We start from the raw sequence: 19,973 nt of genomic DNA, 5'->3' as shown, positions 1-19,973 counted from the left end.
GAAGAGGCTCCCCCTAGTTTAGGTTTTATTACAACCCAAAACTTGAACTATGTTTGCTGAAGTTTGAGAACCATTCAGGAACTATGTTTGCTGACGTTTGAGAACCATTCGTTGTATGCTGACTGCATTTTGAGTGCATTCGGGCTGATTAGTAGGCTTGTGATTTTCAGTATGAAACAAGCAGACCTTTGTAGTTTTTACCATAGTTTCACTTTGTGTTTTTGAAGGTCTCAAATTTGAGTTGTTAGCTTTTAAGAAAAGATAGATCTCCACCCCCCACCCCCTCAGCTGTTCAATCAAGCATTTCAGATGTCTAGATGTTAAACAAACAAACAAACAAAAAACCCAGAGGATTAAACAGCCTGAATAAAAGTCTACTCTACTCTCAATCAGGTTTCACTTGCATGCCATATTTAATGTCATAGTCCTCCAGTCAAAGTCATAAAATCCTAGAAATCTAGGACTGGAAGAGACCTTTAGCCCCCTGCAATGAGGTAGGACCAAGTAAACCTAAATGATCCCTGACAGGTGTGTTTGTCCAAACTGTCCTCCAGAAATGGGTGATATACAATTCCCTGCCTATACTGTGAGCTCCCCAACAAGCTAGGTGGCCTAACCAGGCCAGTGTCTGTGCCGTCTCTATTCTTTGAAGGTCATGAACAACATAATTGCCCACAGTTATAAGCAGCTGCACAGCCCTTTCTAAGCAAGCACATTTATTCTTAAGGTGAAAGTGTTATAGAGAAAACATATTAAAAACTAAAAAAGAACTTACACACATGCTAATAGGCTTACCAGAGATCATCCCCAACTCCAACAACGGCTCTGGCAGGATTAATTCCTTCAAACCCCACCAAGGGGTTTTTCTGTGGTCACAAGTTTGTAACAGCTTTTGCTCAGACCATGGGTTACCTTTTCTTTTGTATAGTCTGAGTTTTTGATTTGCAGATACTGTGAATAAGTAATCATCCAGCCAATGATTCTCTCTTCAGGGTGTAGCATCAAAAGATTGGGTCCGGAGGTGGGAATTTGTATTTCCCACCCCACCACCAAGAAACCCACTTAATTTTGTTTGTCCTGAAAGTTCCTTCTTGTCTGACACATTGTTTAAAGTAGTTCTTTGAAACGCATAGTACTTCCCAGGGTTTCCACTGGCCACATCACCACACCCTGGAGAAGCTACATTTAGAAAATAATAATACATAAACTTTGCCTTTATAATACAATAGACTCCAAAGCTATTTAAACTTAATTCAACAAGATTTTCCAAAGTTATTGCAGGAAATTTCTGTATTTGTCACAATGGGAGTCCACAACCTGCCTTAAAAGCCTGTTCTAGAGATTGCTGCAGATTAAGCCCATTACTTCTTGTCTGACCTTCAGTGAATATGGAGAATAATTGTCACAGTGTTTTTTATGACAGGTTTCAGAGTAGCAGCCGTGTTAGTCTGTATTCGCAAAAAGAAAAGGAGTACTTGTGGCACCTTAAGGTGCCACAAGTACTCCTTTTCTTTTTGTGTTTTTTATGTAACACCCTTAATATTTCTGAAGACTATTATCACATCCCTCTCAGTCTTCTGTTCTCAAGACTAGGCAGGCCCATTTTTTTTAACCTTTCCTTATAGGTCAGGTTTTCTAAATCCTTTGTCACTTTTGTGGATCTCCCTGGGACTCTCTCTCTGATTTCTCCACATCTTTCCTAAAGTGCGGCACCCAGAATTGGGCACACTCCACCTGAGAACTCACTTATGGCAAAGAGAGTGGGAGAGTTACCTCCCATATGTATATATGTTACCTCATATATATATATATATATATATATATATATATATATGACACATTTCTTGTTAACTCCTAAAATGATATTAGCCTTTTTAGTAACTGCCTCACATTTTTGAGTCATATTCAGTTTCTGATTCACCACAACACCCAGCTCCTTTTTGTTATTACTACTGCATACCCCATTATTTCCCATTTTGTAGTTGTGCATTTTGATTTGTCCTTCCTAAGTGTAGTGTCATACAGAGGAAACAAGATAGACAAGACCTGAATTTCTAATGTACCAAAACAAACAAACCAAAGCCCCACAACAGAAATTTGGGGGAGGGTAATGAAGATTTGTTTTAGAGAGACCACACAACTTGTTTTTACCAGGACTATCCTGGTTTTTCAAATGATGTCTGGATTTGTCTTTATAGCAAAAATAGTTAAGAGTGTTGCTGCTACCTTGAGTCCCATCCCCCACACACATGCAAAAACTCAAGTATGGGGTGTTGCTTTTACCTTGAGTTGACTGGCCTGTCAGGGGGGAATAGGCTATAGCTCAGTTTGGACAACTCATCAGCTGCTAACACAACCACCCTTAAGAGCCACTAGTCCTCCAGTGCATTCCGACAGTTCTGCTGGTGTGCCTGCAAAGGAAAGACAAGTTCTCCCACTTCTTCATTGAGAAAGAATTCATTAGAGCAGCTCAGCTTGCTGCAGCAGCAAGAACTATGGGCTACGCGTCCACAAGTCTTTTTGCCACACATAAATGAGTACAGTGCCAGAATGGACACAGCAGACCAAGTATTATTTTGCAGCGTGAATGCTCTCACTTGGAGCTAGACTAACTCAAGAGAAGTAACTCAGGTGTAGATAACTTGAATGAGCTCTGCAGTGAAGTCCTAGCTTCTATGTCCTTCAGGCTTTTATTGGGAGGTCTAAAATGTGTTGTTTTTTAATTTCATCGGTCAAAATAAGTAGTAGGTACAAAATGCTTGTTCAGGATGTGTTGCTACAATGTTATGAAGTGTTGTGTACACTCCTGTTTTGTTCTCATGTACAGTGCATGTGTGCTTCATACCAACTCTGGTTGAAGGCCAAAGCTTGTCATAATTTGTCAGGTGACAACGCTGCAATATAAATCTGTTGATGACCCAGTCTAGTCAGCACAAAATTTCTGCTCTGGGCCTTTGCGGAGGGAGCTGGGGGTAAAAATCTACTACTTCATGAAATAGATATGTGGTGTTCTTGAGTAGGGAGCTAGCAATAGCGTCACCATGTATGTTTTACAAAAGTCAAAACCAATGTTCTTCGCCATCCTGTCCCGGCTGTGTGGTACATTGTATGAAGTGTTTCAGTTTGCTCTACTGAACACCTGTTACAGATTGACTGTTATTCCCAACATAGTTATCTCTAACCTTTTCTACCATATTAGCATGCACAGTAAAAAGAACAGCATATTTTGCTCTGGCTTTGTAAATGAATATGTTAGAACTTCTTAAGAAGTATAATTTAACTGAATGTGTTTTTTGTTTCTCTGACAAGAATATCTGAAGACGTGAAAGGAAATTGATAGACACAAATCTCAGAAAACTTGCGATGATTAGGCTGCGTATAGATTTAGATCCAAGAGGTCCCAATTTAATAAGGGAATCTCTGCTAGCAGAAACATGCCTATTCTTCAGCTGTCTATGTGCCTATTCTTCAATTTTCCCTGGTGGTGCTAAAAGAATATCATAGAAGTTAATGCATAATCGTATAAGTTAGCAAGATTACCAAGTTAGCACATAATGGTACAGTTTTACTCCCTCTTTGAGCACAAATGCTTTTAAAAGAAAATCACTTAGGCCCCAGTTCAGCTAGGTACTTAAACATGTATCTAAATTTAAACACTTGAGAAGTTAATGAGACTAATTGTGCTTAAAGTTAAATACATGCTTAAACATCTTCCTATTTCAGGACCTTAATATCAATGAACAAAGTAGCACAATAGAAACTGAATTTTGTTCATTCCAATAGTTACCATACAATGCTCAATTGTAAAGGATTTAGAATTTTAAAATTTTACTGTTGAAATTACCTTCATACCTGTAAATGTCATTTTTTTTTCTCTTGTTTTCAGCTGTGGGATCTACTGCAAAAATTACAGTTTGTTATGACGTACATTGCTCCCTGGCAGATTGCTTGGGGCTCTTCATTTCACGTGTTCGCTCAGCTCTTCTCAATACCTCATATCCTTTACAGATTTTTTGTTTGTACTTACTCCCAGTTTCACTGTTCATGTATCTACAGGGTTTGAACAAAGAGAGTAACATTTAAAAATTACATTTAATAAAAAACTGAAAATATTGTACACTGATTCTGGGATACTATGTTACTTCTAATAAGGTTTCCTTAGACAGAGGGGACCCAGTTTTTCTCTGTTATTTGGATGCAGCTATTGACTACATTAGGAATTGCAACTGGGGAATTGAGCAGAATTTGGACCAGGATGTTTAATGCTGTTTCCTTCTTCCCCATTCATATTCAGCCAATTATCTTTTCTTATACTATTCTCTCTCATCCCAGCACAACACTTAGTGTGCCTTGTGTAGAAAAAGTATTCTCAGTATAATACCTCCATCTTTGGTGGGCTGTCTTCTTTATAATTCTGTTCTTGTGGGGTGCTGAGCATCCTGAGGATTGGGCTCTAAAATGTTAATTCTTTTAAAGTTAGCCCTGACTAATGTCTGAATGCAGGGATTTGCTTCATCTGGTTTTTCCCCGTTTTCTAAATTTTTCCCATCTTAATAGTAGTCTGACTTTGATTTTCTTTTATACAAATTTTCCATTGAGTGGGTTGGGAAGTTTTCTTCTTATAAAATTTTCCCCTTTTGGTTCTAAGACATGAAATATCATAGGATAGCTGGAAACATACTTACAATAGCCCCCAAAAGGAAAGATTCCAAAAAGACATTATTAACAAAAGTTAATAGTAAAAGTAAAGCTGGCTCCAACCAATTTTGAAGCAGTAGGCATAGCAAGAGCCATCATCAATATCCACATTCTGTATTAATTTGAGTCCCTATTTTTATCTAGAAATTGCAATTTAAAAGTTTATTTTAAGTTATTTAGCAGAACATTTCAAAACTGAAGATTATACTTTAACAAGATTTCTCTTCAAATGCAATTATTTTGTAGTGACAGTAACTTTAATGTTAATAAAATAACTAAGTAGGATTTTTTTCAAAAGTAAGGCAGTTATTGAATAGGATTTAGTTGATTTATGTAGTTATTGTTGAAGTACATTTAGACTGGGTATCTATTATTTAAGTTAACGATATCCTTGTTAAATGCAAAATAGTATCTTAATGTAATGTTATGGTTAAGAATTCACATGAATAAGTTACTGTTCCCACAACAACAATAACTCTTTCCTTTTGTATATATGCATGGAATTTTCGATTAACTTTTATGCATCATCCCTATTAAAAATAATGCAAAAATGCAACATATGCACAAGAGAGCCAAATTACAGTATGGTTGATCTGGGAACCGTAACTTGGAATTGACTACATTACGTTCAGGTAAATTCCCAATCGGAATGTTACATTAACATAATATCTTTCATTTTCAAAACCAGAAAAAAAACAGTGAGAGATCACACAGTAAACCAAACGTAACATGCATTTATTTTAATGTTCTCGCATGTATATGTAAAGAGGTATTCAAATGAACACACTAAGGACCAATGGGATTTGTTTTGTGCTTGATGTAAGCAGTTTTTGGTTTTCAGAGGTATACAGGTTTGGGATGTACAGTAATCATTTTGAAACTTGCCAATTTTCTATTTCCCGATCTTTAAAACCAGAAGACTAGTAATGGCACTTATTTCCATCATCATATGAAAAGTGCTTTCCTAACATTTTTATTTGCTTTGTGGAACCTTTTCCACATAACTTAATATAGTAAATACTTTTCTTCCCATGCTATGAACTATTGTAATGTTACCTGTGAAGATAATGAGATCATCTCACTGCTTCTATTATGTATATAATTTGTATGACATCTTTAAGAGAACAAATGGGCTTTGGAAGTCTTAGTGAATTTGTTGGGAATATTAGAACTATAGAGCAGGGCCAGCCCTGCAAACAGTTATTAATTAATGTAGGATAAAATTTTCTAAAACATTTAAGTGACTTAAGAGCCTAAAATGGTTTTAGTTTCCGTTGTACATAAAACTAGACAACGCCATAAATTCCAACCTCATTGCTGACAGTAATATAATTAGAAGTCCATGGGAGCTTTACATGAATAAAATGGCTGTGGGATCAAGAGCAGAATTATTAGTATTTCAGATTACACAGTTTCAGATGTGCCACCACTGCTGCCTTGTGATTCCTGCACTGATATCAGAGAAGGAAGCCAAAAGCAGCCATCTGCCCCATCTCCTTTTTCCAGTTGCTGCCACCCAGAGACCTGTGACTCTAGCGCTGAACTCAGAAGAAAGCCTTTAAGACTCAGGTTGTGTGTATGGGTTGGAAGGGATGGAATCCACCCAAAGCCCAACATATCATGGGCTGTAGTGCAACACCTCAGCAATCACTATTCCAGCCTTCAATATATGCACGTAGATGGAAACCTATTTATAATAACCCCTCCATGACCACTCTGTAAGATTTCACAATTACTGGTTCTGGCAAAACTCGGATCCAGTTGCCCTCTCCCTTAGCCAGTTTTAGTCTTCTCTTCCATGCTGCCCGAAAATAAGACCATGGAGGTTTTGTGGGAATTTGTGGAAGCCTCTAGTATCTGCTTTGTCCATCTTTACCCCATGTGGGCGTATTATGAATGTTCTGTGGCATGGAGGGTCTTATGTGTGTCTTCTGCAAAGGGATGAATACAGCAGTCATAAAGAAGATGGTGCACAGGGAAAATGAACTGAAACATAATATGGGAATTTTAAATTCATCGTAATAAAAGTACTATAATACCATAGTAGCCTAATAATACTTGAACATAATCAATGCATTGCTACTAAACACAAAAGAACCTAATAAAAATACATCAACTGCTATTAAAAGTTAAAGAGTTAAAAGTATCTGATCACAGACAAAAATAATTTCCCACACTACACATCAAAGTGAGGTAAGGAATATTTAGAAATGAACGTAATTAGAAAATTATTTATCATTTTCCATAAATATTCATAACACTTTAGCTATTGTAAAGTATGTGCAACAAAACAAATTTCCTGTCCTGAAATCTGGAAAACATAGAGCATGTAGGTTACAAATATTATCCCACAATTTAAAGAAAGAGGGCATGGTCCTGTTACCTGCTCCTATGATCTGTTTATGTATGTGACCCTCTTAATTAAAACCGCTCTCCAAAAAGTCAAATGAGAATTGTCTTCCAAGTTACATATAATAATCATTATGTCATTTGGCTGGAAGAGAACCCAAAGGTTGCTATTGTTTGAGCTGTACATTTAATGTAAACATTTCACAGTGAAGTCCCAAAAGTCCTAGCTCATCATATTGACTGTTTTTATGTTAATTACTTTGAAGCAGTCTTTAGAAGACTGTCATTATCTGTGGTCCTTGTTTTCCTCCCATCTTTTCAGCTCCTCTGATCACTTCTCTTATCTGACACTTGCAAATAATTCTTTATCTTTCAGAACCAGTATGGGTTATGATTCCAGTGTAATATGACAATTGAAGTTTGCTGACAAACTTTTGCCCTTCTGTATGATCTCTCTGTTGGTTTTTGAACTTTTAGCCTCTTAAGGCAGCTCAGTTTGCAAACTCAGTAATACACTCAGACACCATTTCCAGATCACTCTCTTTTAATAAGTTTAAGGATTTTCAATGATATCTCTTGCTAAATATTTGTTCATAAATGCTGCATATTGCTTCCAAAGCTTGGCTAATAGACTTTTAGTGGGAAAACTGCAATGTGAATATTTTTCAATTTTAAAATAAAATATGCATTACAAATTGAGCTTTAATTTCTCAAAGATTGCAGAATCTATATATTGGCCATTATTAGAATAGGCTGAATCAAAAGACTGTTGCTCTTGAGTGATTGGACCTTAATTCTGGTTTCAGAGAGGCATCATTGGTGTTGTAATCCCAGTACTTTGATATTTGTCTAGTAGCTGTACAATTCTTTATAAAATACCTTTTTCCCAAGTAAGGTGTAAAACGGGATAATTGAGTCTGTCATGCCAACAGGGTGAATGTAGCGTTCTCTCCAGAAATTCAAGGGCCTGGTGTAACTAAAATGAGAATTTGTTCCCAAGTGTTTAAATCATGCTCTTGTTACATCTTTCTTTATATATTTATCCACCTCTTCATTGTGTTTCCTAGACTTGTTTTCAACACATCTAGAATGTATAATATAATAATCATTTTTAAAGTAGTAAACCATGAATGCATGCATGCACCAGCATGTTTACCTATGTTACTTCCCCTGCACTCTTCTTCCCACTTTGTGGACAGTTCAATAAATATGATATGTAGAAGATTTTTACTCTGCAATCAGTATGTGATAATAAATATCTGATGAAAGCTAGGGTAAGTTCCACTGGAAAGCCTCATTTCAAACCATCAGGTTTGATGATATATCCATGCTCTTGGGGGAAAAAACACAGGGTGAAATGTTTGACTCATTGATACCAGTGGCAAAACTCCTATTGACTTCAGTGGGCTCAGGCGTTCACCCAGAGTGATTAAGGATGAGATCTCTGTGCCAGATTCTCTGGTCCACTAAGGCTGTTGTGTAAATGGCATTAAAGCAGGTAGAGAAGGCTGGTAGAGAACCTCTCCACCCCCACCTCTAGAACAGGGAAACTGGCAGAAATCTGACAGCGGTGGCTCTGCTGCCAGCCATTCCGCCCTGCAACTTGTTCACCTAAACATGTGGCCTTCATTATTAGAACTATTTAAATCTGAACAGCTACAGTCCTCATTTTGATAATTAGTTGTGTTGTGTATGACTTCAGAGCTTCCTCCCCTACCTTGGAAAAAATGATAAAAATAAAATAGGTGAGGGCTGTCTGAAGAACTATTTAAAAGTGTGATGAAATCATTCATGTTACCTTAACTTGAACTTTTCAGACTCTGCTATGCTTTTCTTTCAAACTTTGGCCACTTCGATCTTTTCTACTCCACTGAGTCCATTTCTTGGTAGTGTCATTTTTATCTCATCTTATGCCAGACCAGTCAAGTTCTGGGAGAAAAACTACAAGTAAGACCATTAAAGTTTTATACACCTGTTTGGAATGTTTTGCTCTTACTAGTTTCATTTTTGCTTTTTTTGTTTTTTAAAAGCTAATCTTACATGTTGCTTCAGGGTATGAGAGTAACCTATTTGTTAAGGTCTGGTCCTACTGTATTAATATTTTGTACTTACTTAGTTATTTATTAAAATTTATTTAAATAATGATCAGGATCTTACATATGATATGTCATATCACATTTGCTGCAGTCAGACAGCAACAAAGCTATGGAAATCATAAGTGTTCTTTATTGTTTTAGTAGCTAGTGTTAGCAAATTTTTACCAGTTTGCAGATGATGGGGAGCTCTCAGCGCTAAATTTGAATGGGCTAACTGATGAGTCTGCTGCAATGATTTTTAATAGGTAAACTTTCATAGAGTTTGATATCGTTTGGTTGTTTTTTATTGTAGTTTTCTGTCTTCTAGTTGGACTAGAAAATGAATTTAAGAACATAGAAATTATTTAATAATGACTTTGTACATTTTATTTTAGTGCCTTTTATCCAGTAGGATCTCAAAGCAGTTTACAGACTATATATAGTTTCTTCATCCACCATTTACATGCAGCCAGCTTTGGAGTAAAGTATTGCAGCTGTTGAACAGCACACAGAAACTCAGAGTAGTTTAGGACAGGCAGTGAAGAATGTAAGCCAAAATAGGAGTTGGCCAGAACAAAGAGGAGTGCAACACACTTTGTGTGTCTGCTGCACATATATGGCCTCACATCAGCATGATATCTGAGCACCTCCCACATATTTAAATATAGAAATAACTGTCTCTTTTTCTTCTTTTCCAGCCAGTAGGAGAAGTAGTGTGATTAGTTTGTAGATTTTTCTGTTAGGTTGGTTTTGGTTTGTGTGAGTGAGTTGATGGGTGTGAATGCATGTGCGTGAAGAAATAAACGAAGAATATTATGAAGTCAAATAAACAGGGTTTGTATTTATTTCTAAAAATTATTAGGGTTTTTTTGTCATCTTTTCTGGAGGGGAGGGGGGATTTCATAATCTGGGTCCAGATCTTGTGAAAGTTCTGTCTCCTGCTCTCACAAGCATCCCTTAGTTTAATAGTGGAATGTAGCTTTTGTGTGAGGTCACAGAAGTGGAAGGAGAGAGAATCTCTCAGGTAGCTAGAGTGCAAGTGCATGGAGTGGAGAACTGAGGCAGATGGTATCCTGTGTTGCTAAACAGAAGGACTGCTGTATTTTTGGTCAGCTGGAGTTTTTTGAGGGCATGTGGCTTCTTTCCAAGATATGAGTTACAGAATCAAACTTGGCAGTCATGAATGCATGGGGTACATAGTGCCAGTCCTAACAGTCAAAGAACTGAATATCTTCAGGTTAATCCATATTTAGGTGCCTGAATAATAATAGACTGATTTTGAAAGAGAGTGAGCACCTCCCACCTGCCATTAAAGTCAATGGGAGCTGCAACTGCTCTCTCGGAAAATCAAGCCACTTATTTAGGCACCTAACATTTGGCTCTCCAATTTGAAAATCTTGGTGTAGACCTTTTAATATTTAATTCTAGTGCCCTTTCTCTCTCATTCAAAATAAATAATCAATAAATATATTATAGTTTTGAAGATTTACACAATCTATGAAAACTGGTGAGGAAAGGGGGGAAGATTGGCTTTGAGCAACATTAACATCTGTCATTAAATTTTCAGTCTAACCTCTTGATAATTTGACTGAGTTCTTGCCTAGTGCTTTCTTTCTCACGTATTTAAACCACTTGTTTCTGTTTGTCATTAATTTCTGTTTTCATCTTAGTTATTACTTTTGCCTCCCTAGTTCATTTTCCCCCTTACTCCTTGTGTTTGTGTTTTGCATATCCTTGTTGAGTTTCATAACATTTTATATTTCCAAGCAAATGGTTCGGTCTTCCTAAGTAATTGTCAGACCTATGCTGCCACTCACGCTTGCATTGAGTAGTACCTTACTCCATAAGTATTCCAACTGAAATCACTGGGAGTACTCATGGACTAAAGCAATACTCTTTGTGAACAAGCAAGGCAGAATTAGACACTTAGTGGTCTTCATTCATCCACAAGTCATTTTTACTCATTACACAAATAGCACACATATGGCAGTACATATTTTCTTTTAAGCATCCTGCATTTTTAGTTCCCTTCTTTAGTTCTTCCTTTGCTTACTAATTCATCCCACATGTAGCATATACTAATGCTATGTATTCAAAGACTCAGATCTTTAGGTGGTGTATATTCTCATAGTTCCACTGAAGTCAATGGAGCTGTGACAGTTTATGCCTGCTGGGATCCGTGCCTACCTTTCTCAAAGTTTGTCATTCAGAATTTTTTAAAGATTTTGTCTTTCTTCTTAAAGTTGTTCATGTTTTGAAGACCACATTCTTTTGCCAAATTTGTTCTTTGTTACTCACTAGAAAATGTGGTATGGTCCCTTGCTTCCCTTTCACCTTTTTTTAATATGAATGTGAAAAAGCAGTCTTGCAGAAGATTCTGATAGCCATCCAAGTGAAATAAATATTTGCCTGAACATGTGCCTGCAAAACTTGTATATAATCACCGTACATGCATCTATATTTATTTTGTCATTAGCACTTCTGGCTTTGATTCTACTTTTCTTCACTTTCACGTCAATCTTTTATTGTTTTCATGAATAGTTGAGCTTTCTAAGCGGAGTGAGAGTTTGAATTTAGAAGTTCCTGAGTGCCTTAAAAAAACACTGTCAGATAAAAATTGGGCACAATATTATTTTAAAGATAAAATAGTATAGAATACTGGTATGGGGATAATCAGAAAGTGTCAAACCAATACTGCTTTAGGTCTGATCCTACAAAACATTACTTACACGACCAGACCTTCCTTATAAACTGTCCTGTTGAAGTCAGTGAGACTAATCTAAATTCTTAAGCTCCTTGGTAGGAAAATATCTATTGTAATAGATACTAGGGATTGCTCCATGAAAAGGTCTGCCTAATGCAGAAAAAGTAAAAAACAATCAAAAGGATTGCATTTTGATCCATTAAGGGATAGAAAATCTTATGAAGTTATTAGAACAAAAGATGCAGGAAGTTGAATTGGACTGGAACATTGTTCTAGCCCCTTCCAAATCCCCTCTTAGGGTGTGCAGAAAAATGCAAACGATAGGCCAAGTTTACATACACTGATAGCTAATATTAGTTAACAGCTAAATGGGTAGATACAGAAGCAGATGTTGAAGGAATTGGTATTTCATAGCTGGATGTGGAGTTAGCTGAGGAAGAATCATTTTGTCCAGTAGTTTTTGTAAGGGAGAGCCATAGTTGCATATATGTAAAGCTTTGAGTACTGTTATTATGTTGATGATGCATCAGGATGGGTGGAAGGGGATGATGACAGAGAACTGATGACCAGAAGTGAGAGAGCCTTGAGGCCACCTGTCTAGGTAGCAAGCAACTTCTCCAAGTCTTCAGTGGAGTGCAATTTGGCCATCTCTTTACCCTGTTTCTTTGGATACATGCAGTAGCTTCTTTATAGCATGTCCTGCAGTTCCACTGTGTCTTTTAATCCTTCCATTTCTGCTTAGACAGGAAAAATTTAATCCCTCAAGTCTATTCTTTGGCAACAGGCCCTCCTACCTCTTTGGGCAGCAGGGTCTGGAGCTGGCAGTGTGAGACACGCAATTGGGACAATAATTTGTTTTTTAAATGGGGAAGGAGGAACACAACTGGGTAAAGAAGTATTATGGGAACTGTGTCCCATTTTTTCTCATCAGCTGTGCCAGGAAGCAAAACCTAAAAGCATTAGCACATTCTTTGGGGCACGGACTCTGCTTTGCGTTTGCATGCCCTTGTGGGTCTGCGCAGCACTGAGCACATTGTGTGTAGTACAGGAACAGAATATGATAGTTGCTTATAATAAAAATGTGTGGTCACTATATACAATATGTAATAATCAGTCCAGTCCATCGTATAGATCAATTAGTTTTAAAAAAAAAACTTCAAAGAAGTAAGCAAGAAAAAAATAGGAGAATGATGGGAAAGGGCAAATTACCACACTACTCTTTTGTTTATAACTTCGCAAATTTGTAGACCGCACTGCATTTGGCAGGGGATACACAAAAACACAATGTTGTCTCACTACTTTATCGCTAGTTGCCCCATGAGAGTCAAACTCTGAGAAGTTTTCTGCTTTCTCTTTATTAAAAAAAAAAAGGCTTGATACAAAACCCAGCTCTATCCTGTCCCTAGCATGTGTTCCACTCCTGGTTTAGAGAGTCCTGTTTTACTCTTTATTTTCACAGCTGTTCAGATGATTAGACCATAAATGTCAGAGGGAGTGAAAAGGAAATAGCAGTAAATCTCATTTAACATATAGGCACTTTAAAGCTTTAACTATCTCTTCAAAAACTACCCTTTCATTCCATTTTTTCTTGTTTTAAAACATACTTTGTCATGCTGCAGCTCTAAAGTCCCCCTTCTCTCTTCCAGGTCTCTTATTTTATATCTTGGGTATAGGAATGGACAAAACAGTGCAGTAAATTTACTTTTCTTCCCCAGTGGGTCTAATTGCTTGACCACTTAGAGCAGCCTGGTAAAGATGTTTGCTGCTACAAGTTCGATGCATTCCAGCAAGCAAACTGCCACCAGGAATTTTGGGATTTCACTTACAAGCCTCTCTCTTGTCTCTCTCTCTCTCTCCTTCCTTCCTGTTTCTATTCTTTCTCAGTCATCTGTCTCAGTTTCTATTTTGGGTATGGCACAGCTTGCATTTGCTTTGGGGGTCTCCAGTGAATTGGTGTGCGTGGTGTAACTAAATCAGTCAAGAGGTTATGATTAAATTGCTGTTTATCTTAGAACTGTATTTCCAGCCTCCTTGCTGTACTGAAAATCTTGTAACAAGTCTTATTTTTCTCCAGCTTTTCAAGTATATCACAGTATTTACTGTTCCAGTCACCATGGTCTGGAAAATAGCCACCTTGAAATGTTAATGTTCCTGGGAAAGGAGGGATAAGAAGCCCTGCACTACATATGCACTGAAATCAACCTTTCCTTTTTCTAGTGGAGTACAGAGAAACTTCAGAGGAGAAGAATTTGCCAGTGTGGCCCTAATTAGAACTTACCTATATAATGCATGCCTGGGGCAGGGGGAGCTAAAATGTAAGATGTGCCCATTCAGTTCCTTCCTCAACGTCTAAAATAATCATCCCTCCCCCTCCAAAAGCACATACCATGATACCTCATGGTTCCTCCTGCTTGTCAGTGAGACCGCCTACCTCTCCTCTTCCACTGTCAAGACTGGGACAAACTCCCCTCCCCCCACCACCTCCATCCATCATTCTTGTTTGCAAGTCACACATGACAAACTATTTATATTTTTCCTTTCAGATATGTTTAAAATGCAAGACGATCTCAAAGTCTTCTACTGCTTTGTTCTTTAGTCCTCTGTATCTGACATTCCTCCTCTTGTTCTTAGACCTTGACAATAGTGTGGTTTACATAGGAAATATCATAGCAGATACTGTCTAGTTCAGTCGTCTCTGACTGAAATTGGTCAGTTCTAGATACTTTAGAGAAAAGGCAAGAAACTCTGTAGTGGACATTTATGGAATAATCTGCCCATAACCCTCATGAATTAGAGGTTCCTTTATGCCCTCAAGCATATCCCTTCTAAAGTTGTTATGTTCTGTCTAATATAACTCAGACATTTTTTTAATTCTACTAAGCTCTTGGCCTCAAAGATCAATTGAGGCAGTGAGTTCCACAGTTAATTGCATTGAGTTAAAAAAATTCGTTTTATTGGATTTATGTTTGCTGCCTTGCAGTTTCACTGAATGTCCTTGTGCTTGTATTGTGAGAGAAGGTAAATCGGAGCCCTTGATCTAGCTTCTGAATACTATTCATTACATTAGAACCTCAGAGTTATGAACACCTTGGGAACGGAAGTTGTTCGTAACTGTGAACAAAATGTTATTGTTGCTCTTTCAAGAGTTCACAACTGAACGTTGACTTAATACAGTTTTGAAATGTTACTAAGAAGAAGAAAAATGCTGCTTTTAACCTTCTTAATTTCAATGAAACAATCAGAGAAACAGTTTCCTTACCTTGTCAACTCTTTTTTAAATACTTTCCCTTTATTTCTTTAGTAGTTTACATTTAACCCAGTACTGTACTGTATTTGCTTTTATTTAGTTATTATTATTATTTTGTCTCTGCTGCTGCTTGATTGTGTACTTCCGGTTCCAAATGAGATGTGCGGTTGACCAGTTAGTTCATAATTCTGAGGTTCTACTGTAGTTTGTATTTATTTTTCATGTACCTCCTATTAAGCTCCACTCTAAAGTACTGGTACACAGTCCCAAGTTTTTCAGTCTCTTCTCATTCTGAAGCCTCTCTGGACCCGCTCTGTTTCTGCAGTATCTTTATGAGAGTGGGGTGGCCAGAAGCTGGCACATTATTCCAGGTCAAACAGGGAGTACCATGGAATAATATAATACCATTATAATAGTCTCAGTATTATTTCTTTTCCCACTCTCTATACAACTAACATTTCTGTTTGCTTTGACTACCACGGTGCACTTATTAGAAGTTTATGTTGAGTTGGCTGCAGTGACCTTCAAATCTTTTTCTTAAATGGCTACAATTAATTTACAGCTGAGCAACATGGATGAATTTTTCAAAAGCCTGTAAAAGAAAAAAGACTTTAAGAGGGAGGATTTATAAAATAAACCAAGTAGAGGTAAATGAACAAATTATGGGCAATTTGAATTTTCAGGGTACTGCATGTAATACAAACTGGTCACCTGTTCTAAAGCCTGCTGAAATCAATGGCAGTCTTTCCATTGGCTTCAAAGGGCATTGGATCAGAACACTGGGGATGCGACTATTGTACTCTGGAAACTCTAGATCTGATCTTAGTAGCCCTCTGTGTGTGGAACTCCTGCAAACTGCACACCCAGCTGGGAACATGCACAGCAAGCCAGCCTGAGCAAGAGAGCATTAGCACATTCAAATTATTGCTCTCACAATAACCCAATGCCTGTTGGGAGCATCTGTAAATTTTCATGCCTGTCTTGAAATGTGCCCCTCATCTCTACTAAGGCAGGGACAGCCATCATGTTCCCAGTCTAGTCAGAGCGTGTGCACATCTATTCGGCACCGGAAGGGAACATTCACAAATTATATTAGTGCAGCAGCGCTGCAATAGCTAAGGTTGCATCACATCTGTTTGAAGATCGACCTTTCTAAGTCCATTACCATTGACATGATTAGTTAGATTCCTTTGAAATTTGGTGTGCCTCAGGAGGGCATAGGGTAGGGTTAATGACCTAAATTTGGAGTAATTTGAGCAAGGGGTTCCAGAGATATAAGGCACCCCAAAAATAGTCATTTTTCAAAAAAGTTTCTAGGTGGGTGTTCTATGCACAGAGCTAAAGATCAAACTATTGATGTGATGCTAGTCAAAAATGTTTAAGTTTTACACATGGGACCCACTAAGTCTTTGGTGGACCTAAACTGAGAACTGTATTTTTAAACATGTAGATTTTTATACAGTGCATTTGCCAGTATAGAAAACTAGAGGGTTTCCATTCTCACCATGTTAATACCTTTAAAGCTTGACTCTTGTAAGGGCTCTAAAATCTGAGTGGTTACTTGGATTCCTTTGAAATTTGATGTGCCTCTTGGGGACATGGGATAGCATTAGTGATCCAAATTTGAAGTCATTTGATTGAGGGGTTCCTGAGTTACAGATTCCCCCCCCCCCCAAAATGATTTCCTTCTGCTGCCTTGTACTGTTAAATTGAGAGAGATTCATGACTGGATGAGTCACAGACCTCATTGAGATTGATGGCTGTGAACTCACCCTTCAATTATCATAACTAAGAATAAAGTAATGGCAAGGCCCCACCTAGGACAAAAGGAGTTTTAGATTGAGCGGTGGGAGGTAGCTGCAATTTGTGAGTCGTGGATGGCATAGCTTGGAGGAAAGTAATCAAAGTATTTTGGGGGAAAAAATTAGACATGTGAATGCTTCCTGGAAGGGGAGGAGTATTAGGGTGTGGAGGACTAGGGAAATATGGGGAGAGGAGTTTGAGTCTACAGCAAGAGGAGGGGGGTAATGCAGAAGCGGATAAGTGGGGATGGGTGGTAGAGCTAGGGAGAGAGTTTGAGGCACAGGTGAGTGAAGTGTTGACATCTGCCAGTGTGCCCCAACCCTTTGCACCCCCAGCCCTGCCAGTGCACCCCACCTCTGTCAGTGTACCCCAGCTCTAGTGCATCCCCCAGAGTCTTTGGGGGAACAGTTAGACAGGTCGATACTTCCTTGTAGGTGAAGGTTAATTGGGGAGGTGGAAGAATGTGGGAGCATAGGGAAAGAAGGATTTGGGGCTACAGCAAGCCTAGAAAAATGGGGATGGATGATAGGGGAAAGGAGAGGGGGTGGGGGCTTAGGTGAGGTAGGTGTGGGGGCTAGAAGGAGTGGAGGGGTGGGACTTCGGGAAAGTAATGTGGCGTGGGAATGGTGGGGGACTAGGGGAGCATAGGGACAGTGGCACTGGTCAGCCACACATTCTCCCCTCTTGTGTGTTTGCCCAGATCTGGGAGGGGTCTTGCCCTTCTAGTGGCTCTCTATCTGCCCCCCTCATATAAGGTGGGATATGGGTGTGTCTGAGCCCCTCTCACTGTCTCAATACATGTGCCAGGATCTGGGGGCCCCATGGACTCACCCTCCCTTCTCCCCTCATGTAAGCCAGATTTTGGGAGAATCTGAAGCCCCCTCCCTGCCACCAGTGGGAAATCCCCGTCCTCTGCTTGGGGAGCGTACAACAGGCATGATCAGAGCATGCATCAAGAAGAACATACTGCTAAGACTGGGGTGAGGAGCTGAAAACCGGTATGTTTAACACACATCAGAAACTCTCCAGCACCAGGGTGTGGGGAAGGGAACATCCACTGACATGAATGGGCAGTTCATGCATCTCAGAGCTATTGTTTCCAGCTGTATTCACCTCCATGGGGTATTCTCTTTCCTCTGACAACATCTGATTGAAATGAATGGGCCATTTAACACCTGTCTGAGTTTACAACGTTTAGTCTGAAACCCACTCTGAGCAGAAATCTGAGAATGAATTGTAAACATCTGGGAAAAATCTGCCTGTCACGTGTTTCTTTTTTTATGTAGCTGCTTTTTTATTTTGAAAAAATCTAATATGATTACAGCAGAATATTCAAAAGGTGCACCCACGCCTTGAATACTATATTCAGTTCTGGTTGCCTCATCTCAAGAAGGAAATAGGGGAACTGGAAAAGGTTCAAAGAAGGGGAACAAAGATGATCAAGGGTAAAGAACAGCTTCCATAAAAGGAGAGACTAAAAAGATTAGGGTTGTTCACCTGAGAAAAGAGACAACTAAGGGGGATATGATAGAGATCTATAAAAATCGCCACAGTAGCATATCAACTGCAAACCTAGGTGAGCACTACAACTGCCTAAATCAGTGGCTCTCAAACTCTTTTTACTGGTGACCCCTTTCACATAGCAAGTCTCTGAGTGTGACCCCCCCTTAAAAATTAAAAACATTTTTTATATATTTAATACCATTATAAATGCTGGAGGCAAAGCGGGGTTTGGGGTGGAGATTGACAGATCGTGACCCCCCATGTAATAACCTTGCGACCCCCTGAGGGGTCCCAACCCCAGTTTGAGAACTCCTGGCCTAAATGACCACTCACACCTTCCACCTTCCATTTTTCTTTCTGTTTAAAAAAAAAAAACCTAGGAAATTTAAATGGCAAAAATCTTCATTAACACAGAGTTACGGGTTGCCTGATAATAGTTAATGCCCTGTGAAAACCAGGAAATAGAGTTAAGCTTAACATCCCTGAAACCTTAACTCTGCCCTCTTAGAGGAATGCTCCACAGGCCAATAACACAGATTCTCCCACTCTGCCTTTTTGCTGTAATGGACAGGTGCTACCTGCACTTACCCTATACTCAAACACTGAGCCTACTACTCCAACAGAATACCCCATTTGTAAAATTTAACCACCAGTTCATACCCTTTTACAACTCCTCCACACTTGTGCACAGAATATAGCACCTTAACCTATACTTTTTGCTACCCATCATTAAATCCGTAGTTTGCTCTCATACCCCACATCACTACTGATAATACCCATGGCAAGAAGACTCTAGTGCCTTGCTGCAGACTTAACCTACACCAGTGGTGGGCAACCTACGGCCCACAGGCTGCACGCGGCCCGTCAGGGTAATCCGCTGGCGGGCCGCGAGACAGTTCGTTTACATTTGCACAGCTGCCCACAGCTCCCAATGGCTGTGGTTCGCCGTTCCACAGCTCCCATTGGCTTGGGAAGCGGCGGCCAGCACGTCCCTGCGGGCCACGCTGCTTCCCGCAGCTCCCATTCGCCAGGAACGGCAGGCGGCCGTGCAAATGTAAACAAACTGTCTTGCGGCCTGCCAGCAGATTACCCTGACGGGCCTCAGGTTGTCCACCACTGACCTATATAGTTCTGTACTGAAATGATGCAGACTGGTAATAGGGTTGATGTAATACTTAGATTTCTGTAAGGCCTTTGACTTAGTACTGTATGACATTTTGATTAAAAAACAAGAATGATGTAAAATTAACATGGCACACATTAAATGGATCAAAAGCTGACTGACTGATAGCTCTCAAAATGTAAATGTAAACAGGGACTCATCAACAAGCAGGTCTGTTTCTAATAGGGTCCTGCAGGCTTCAGTTCTTGGCCTTACATGATTTAACTTTTATTAATGAGCTGGAAGAAATCATAAAATCATCAGTAATAAAAGTTTGCAGTTGACAAAAATATCAAGGGAGTGATAAATAATGAAGAAGACGGGTCACTGATTCAGAGCAATCTGGATCGCTTGGTAAACAGAGCGCAGGCAAACAATGTGTTTTTAATATGGCTAAATCTAAACATATATGCCTAAGAACAAATAATGTAG

At 38.9% G+C, this 19,973-nt stretch overlaps 1 protein-coding gene across 1 annotated transcript in view; it reads left to right on the top strand.

Annotated features, from left to right (window-relative positions):
• Positions 1–19,973, top strand: part of PCNX2 (pecanex 2) — a 250,569-nt gene that overhangs the window by 151,492 nt on the left and 79,104 nt on the right. Inside the window, 2 exon segments of the mRNA XM_043511376.1 lie at positions 3,887–3,995; positions 8,865–8,994. Coding sequence (XP_043367311.1) covers positions 3,887–3,995; positions 8,865–8,994 — 239 coding nt within the window.

This window comes from Dermochelys coriacea, chromosome 3, assembly GCF_009764565.3.
Source record: "Dermochelys coriacea isolate rDerCor1 chromosome 3, rDerCor1.pri.v4, whole genome shotgun sequence".
NCBI lineage: Eukaryota > Metazoa > Chordata > Testudines > Dermochelyidae > Dermochelys > Dermochelys coriacea.
The sequence above is the reverse complement of the archived record's forward strand: the minus strand, read 5'-3'. Positions and strand labels throughout refer to the sequence as shown.